Source organism: Pinus tabuliformis, chromosome 9 (genome assembly GCF_031772625.1).
Source record: "Pinus tabuliformis cultivar Carrire ecotype Pingquan chromosome 9, CPIR1, whole genome shotgun sequence".
Taxonomy (NCBI): domain Eukaryota; kingdom Viridiplantae; phylum Streptophyta; class Pinopsida; order Pinales; family Pinaceae; genus Pinus; species Pinus tabuliformis.
Genome location: NC_142307.1, coordinates 787,458,532 through 787,464,941, shown reverse-complemented (window position 1 = coordinate 787,464,941; position 6,410 = coordinate 787,458,532). Strand labels below are relative to the sequence as shown.

At 34.1% G+C, this 6,410-nt stretch overlaps 1 protein-coding gene and 1 long non-coding RNA gene across 2 annotated transcripts; one reads left to right on the top strand and one right to left on the bottom strand.

The window, feature by feature from the left end:
- Positions 1-686: 686 nt before the first annotated feature.
- LOC149151098 (disease resistance protein RPS5-like) lies at positions 687-2,928 on the bottom strand. Its single transcript, XM_089443059.1, has 3 exons — positions 1,906-2,928; positions 1,145-1,822; positions 687-695 (listed from the first exon to the last, which is right to left on the bottom strand). Exons 1-3 carry the CDS (start codon positions 2,926-2,928, stop codon positions 687-689), a joined length of 1,710 nt encoding a protein of 569 aa, XP_089299185.1.
- A 2,508-nt stretch (positions 2,929-5,436) lies between these two features.
- On the top strand, positions 5,437-6,158 carry LOC149151097 (uncharacterized). The gene is made up of 2 exons (XR_016262980.1): positions 5,437-5,720; positions 5,811-6,158. It is a non-coding gene; the product is annotated as an uncharacterized LOC149151097 (long non-coding RNA).
- The last annotated feature ends 252 nt before the right edge of the window (positions 6,159-6,410 follow it).

The window sequence follows — 6,410 nt, the reverse complement described above, 5'->3', positions numbered from 1 at the left end:
ATTTATTTTTTATTGATAAGATAGTTACCTTTGATATAATGACTTTGAATTTATGATTTATTTTTCATCAAATTTAAAAAATATATGATAAAAAAAATTATTTATATTTTGAATTTATGAAAATAAATTAAATATATCAAATAATATTTGTTTTCTTACATTTTGAACATTACATGATAAGAGTGAAAAAATGATGATAAAGTAATATAAAACAGGTCAACAAAACTTTTATATTTCGACTTTATGAAAATAAATTAAATATATTTGTTTTCTTACATTTTGAACATTACATGATAAGACTGAAAAAATGATGATAAAGTGATATAAAACCGGTCACACTTTTTTCGTATTTGGAAGAGATATAAATATGTCATTTAAGAGTATCTGAAAATTGTATAAAAAGCGAAGCATGAGATTGATGAATGATTTTACTTAAACCAAAGATTTTGTAAATTTTAAAATTACAATACAATCTTGTCTTCTATATTGCATCGTACATTAAACTGTAATATTGTATTTTTTTTCCCTGTGGAGAAATTTTTTTAATATTTATTAAAGAAGATTACATATTGTAGATGCTTGAAGCATATGCAGAAATGTGGGCAGAGCCACTTACAACACCATACTCCAAAAGAAGTATTCAGAAAAGCCCTCAGACAAGGCAGCAAACTAAATGGTATGTAAACTCAGTAAATCTGCATCAAAACAGTGCCCAAAAAATTAACCCCAAAAGGCCAATATTGAGCCCCTGAAACACAAACCTGTAGAGGATACCCATTCCTATTACAAAAATAAACAACAAATAAAGAGCAGAGGTGCAGCAGATCTGGCACCAATGCCCCACATGCAAAAAAAGCTCATGTGGAAGTAATAAGAAAACAAAAAGCACTAAATCTGGCCGCCCAAACAAGGAGAAGAGGCACAAAATGAAGAAGAGAGCAGCCAAGGTAGCCACTCCTTCCCCACCCCCTAATATTGTATTGTTTTCATTGTGCTTTTAATTTCGTATAATGTTACAATTTGGAAGTGTTGTAATCTCGACTGGAATCTCCTGTAAATTATGAGAGTTCCATAAATCGAGACACATGAGACTTGTAAGCTCTCCTATCTGTCTCGGCAAACTTTTCAGAAGTGTACAACTTACCAAATACAAAAACTCAAGGTGAGAAAGATTGCCTATTTCTTCACCCACTTCTTCAACTTTGGTGTAACTCAAGTTGAGAAACCGTAGTTGTGTGAGTTGCCAAACTGATGCCGGCAATGACTTTATCAGTGTTTGAGATAAATCCAACACCCTTACAGAGGTGAAGTTGAGGAAAAATGTTTCTGGGACATTTTCCAATTTTTTATTTCTGAAGATCATAGTCACTAAATTTGGACATCTAAAAATTCCCAGACCTAATTCAGAAATATCTTCATAAAATGCTATTCTTTTCCAATCATCACCACTGTGATGGTACGAAAATCTATTAACCAGTGCCAAGCAATTCTCCATACCTGCAGTCTTCTTTTCTGTTTCACGGAGAAGAGTGTGAACTTGTAAGAAATGTTCCTCCCTATCTTCTATGGTCAAAATTATTGGTTTCTCGAAGAAGCAACGCTTTACAAGAAACTTTATATAGCCATCAGCTGTCTCTTTGTTGTTAACAAGTCCCTCTGCGATCCAGTTTGCCACCAACATTCTTACATTAATCATTAGATGCCGGGGAAAGAGGCCGATACAATACAGAAAACAGCTCTGCATGTTACCATCGGGCAAAGTGTTGTAACTACAATTCTCTGGAAATTTCAATGGATCCCGCGAATTTTGCATTGCAATCATCTGACACAAGACAATATTCCAGTCACTTACATCCGTGTTGCCAATCATAGTGGTGGCGATTACTTTTATGGTTAAGGGCAAACCCTTACAATTGAGCACAATTTCTCTAGCAATATGCTCTCTCTCCTGCGGAATAGGGAGGCCTTGAATATCTCCCAGCTTTCATCGGTTGTTAGGGGTTGTATTTCCATGGACTCGTCTGGTGTCATTTGCTTCTCTCCTCCCACTACTAGGATTGGGATGCCCATATTACGAGTTTTAGTAGAAAATATTATTTTACTTCCTTTGTAATTGCCATATGCCACGCCCAATCGATCGATAGGGCAGAACATGTTGTCTAAAATTAGAAGAAATTTCATGCCATATGCAGACAGTATATCTTGTAGAAAAAACTTATCTTCATAATCACTGCTGGGGAGTTGTAGCTTAATTGTTTGAGCAACATAACTGGCCAAATCGTAACTTTCAATTTCACTACATTCAACCCAAATCACAACATCAAAGACATTACTGACCTTGTAAGTGTTGTAAACTCTTTTGAGCAATGCAGTTTTTCCAATGCCTTCGTCCCCATATACATGAATTACCTGAACTTGGGGAGCTTCCGTAAGCCACTTCTTTAGCTTTGTCATGGCAGATTTGATCCCCGACCCAACCAATGTGGAGTATAGTTCGACTTGATGAGCACTGCAAACCATTGAGAAGTGGGTTTCAAGCTGCTGAAAGAGCTCATGAAAACTTGTCTTCCATTCTCTTGTTTGTGTGGAGAGTCTGGGCTTGCAAACGACGCACTGAATATACTGTCGCGCACGTTGCGAGCGGTAGATCAACTCTCTCGCCCTTCCAAATTCATGTTGCATCCGTTGCAAACAATTATTTATCTCCGGTGGCATCTGGGAAGGCAACTCTGCATCTTCACATTTATGGATAATATAGAATAAGAGCTTCTTCATACGATATAACTGATCATCTTGCAGAAGCAAACGGTTTTCATCCAACAGAATAACATCGTCTATTTCTCGGATGAGTTGTTGGAGAAATGGAATCATAATAGCACAGCTTTGCCTGGCCAGAATATCCATTGCTGTTCCCATAACAATATCCATGACTTAAATGGAAAAGAGCAGAGTGTCAATGTAGAAGCAAGGAACGCAGACTGGAACAAAGTAGTAAGTGAAAATAAAAAACAGTAAGAATGGGAAGAAGTATGTCCGAAGTGGAGCTTAATTCAGAGGAGGGTGGATTGGATGCAGAAATATATGAGCAAAAGAATCGAAAACCATGAAGCACAGTGAACGATTTTAAAACTTTTGTATTAAAAGAAAAAGTTATTCGATGATCACCAACCACTTTAAACGATCCCTTACTTCCGAAGTAAGTCATAATTTTGTTCATCCATTATTGTCCATGGCGGGAGTTTGCAATACACGCTTCTTCTATTCTAATGGTACGATGCCTCTGATAAAATTATTATTCAATACTCTTTATTCCAGTTGTCGGCATTTAGGTTATGATTGTTATGCACTTTATTCGGCTGATAGTTATTTACGCTTTGCTCCGTTCCCATCGCTAGTTCTTGGCTGGAGCTAACCAGTTATATATTGGGTATTTAATGTCCTTAGAGCAACACGTCACTTAGTCCGATAACATGGGAGCGGGCAAATATTATTTAATGCCGAATTTGCCCACTGCCGTGTTATAGCGTTAAGTCGCGTGCTGCTCTGAGGACATTAAATACCTAATATATGGCTAGTTAGCTCTTTCCGTATGCCGACTTGCCACAGGATATCTGGAATCTGAAAAAAAAAAATTAAATAGACAAAAGGAATTAAATTAAATTAAGTTTAGGAAATTGTAAGATGTTATGAGGATTTGTTTTGTGTTCCCATTTGTATCACATAGCTTGTTTTTAATGGAATTTGAATTTTGATTAAAATTAAATTTTATTTCAGTTCATTAACTTTTCAGATTTGATTCGATACTCTCTATTCCATTTGTGGGCGTTTACATCTTTGTAAAGCATTTTACTCTGGAGTCATTTACACTTCCTTCGATTTCGATCGCGAGAAAACAAATTCTAACCTCTCGGCCAATTTAGTGAAGGAAGGGATATCGCTCTTAAACCAATCAATTCAGTCCAACTAGATAGATAAAAGGTGAATATTATTAATTTTTTTGGGTGATGATAGCAATATACACAAAATATTGTATTAGGCAGACTTAATAAATTATCTTAAATATTTTACTTGCTAGAGGTTTAACCCCAAAGTTTGATTTCTTATAAGTAAAGGTGGTTTAACTAAGGTGACTAGACGCTTTAACTAAGCTAACTAGACCCATTCAGATAACTCTTAAACCTATTATTTTTAATTATTATTACATTTAGAGATGTAAATATTTTTATATAAGTGTGTCTATTATAAAAAAAGACTTCTATAATTTTAATTTAATTATCATTAATTGAATGTAAAGATTTAACTTTCACCCATTATTTTAGAATATTTATAATAATATAAACAAATTAAAATTTGAGATTTATTTTTAAAGTAGTTATGCACTTTTTTCCATTTTAATTAAATTGATTAATTAAAAGAAAATGTCATATGAAAGGACTTACGGTTTTCTTGGCATTTGGTATTGATAAGCCATCTTATTGGTCCATGGCATTGCAACAAAGTCTATATAGAAATTAAAAATCTCCATAGTAAAGTGAAGGTAAATATCCATGATTGATAATGTTGTTTCATGTTTTTTTTAAATATATATATATATATATAACTTATATATTAATTCTTTAATAATAATAATAATAATAAATTTATAATTTAGTTGGTTTTTATGATTTTTAAAATTTTAGCAATGTGAGATTATCATTGATGCACGTCTATCTACATTTACTAGCTATTTAGATTATATGTGCTAGTTATTACTATTTTGGAATATGAATTTTAAAATTTAAATTAATTATAATAATTATTAAATTAAGGAGTAATTATTAGATGGAGGGTAGAGATTTAATCTACATAAAATATTTAGGGTAGAGAGCCTTCCTATGCATCAACTTCTTAGTCAACACTTTTACCTTGATCCGTTTGATCCGTTCGATCAGGTGAGACACTTTCAACCATTGATCTGAACCAGAAAACGAAACAACTGAAAATCAAGAAAACATGGAAAGTCAAAAAAGCACAAAAGCTCACAAGCAAAGATTCTATGTAGAAAATCAAGAAAGCATGAAAAAGCTCATAAAAAGCAAGGATGGAAAGAAAAAACCTCAGAAAAAGCAAAGATTTTAAGCCCAAGAAAACGCAAACGCTAATGAGCTTGCGTGTGCACAGCTCATACAACCCCTACAATTTCTTGTATGGGTTCAATGCATTCTTAAAATTCCAGGATCGTTTGACAACGCGCTTATTTAAACCTAGAGACATTATCACTATCTTGACCGAAACCATGAGTCACCGACTTTGGTTAGGTTTTCACACACAATTCAAAGTTATTGTAAGCACGCCATGGAAAATCTACAGTGGAACCCACACCAATAATGATAGATCCCTATCCTGGTTCATCCAAGTCAAGCTTTTGGGCCTAAACATTTTTCATCTCAATTATTTCATTCACTTTCCCAATTTCATTCACTTGGTCATGCGTTCGAATCTAAGTCGAGAAAGAAAAACCAACAACTTTATATGAGATGGGTTTTAGGATTAAGGTTGTCTGATGTTTGGATTGTTTTGGTCATGGGTTCGAATCTAAGTTTTTTTCAAAAAAGAAAAAACCAATAACTTTATATTAGATGAGTTTTATGACTAAGTTTGTTTCATGTTTGGATTGTTTTGTTCCACAACAAGAAAGGATTCCAGATGGATGGTATTGTGAAGACAAGCTATGAGATGGGGTACCGTTTTGTTCAGAGTAGTTGTTATTAATTTTATTTCATGGTTTTAGAGCGAAAATTTTTCCATATATTTGAATTCGCTGTAAACAGATATGGTGCAGATGTATCTCTGGAAAATGATTGCAAGTGCGGGCCCAACTGCCAGTGTGGTACTTGTACCTGCCACACCTGATTTAGTCTCTTCAATAGTACGAGTCTCTCCAGCTGGTGTCTGATAAGTCCAGTATATCATATGATATGTCTATTTCATCAGACCCAATGTATGGTCCTGTAGTGTCATAGAGACTACTGTACGTGGTACTCCTAAATAAAGGTTATAGTTTTTACAGACTTGGGGTTTGCAGTATGGTTTGTATTGTTCATGGCATGTTAATTACTGTGCTGCTCTGCAGCTTAAGCTATTTCTTATTTCTATAGACTTTAGACATTTGGCTTTGAGTGGTTTCTTTAGTTTTGTTAAAAATTAGATCTGCCATTTTTAGATCTGAAGATCTAATCATCACAACGATCCCAAGATTTGATCACCAATTTACAGTTTTAACAATCAATGGATTAGCCATCACACTTAAATTTAGAATTTAATCTCCACTATAAACCTTGTAACTTTCAGCTGCATATAATCGATCCACTATAAACCTTGTAAATTTCAGCTGCATATAATCGATCTCACAAACCTGCAACTCATCGTTA

Coding starts and splice junctions, on each gene's coding strand:
- LOC149151098 (XM_089443059.1), bottom strand. CDS start 2,928: ATGGATATTGTTATGGGAACAGCAATGGATATTCTGGCCAGGCAAAGC. Junction 1,823..1,905: donor AATTGTGCTCAATTGTAAGG/GTTTGCCCTTAA, acceptor GTCTTGTGTCAG/ATGATTGCAATGCAAAATTC.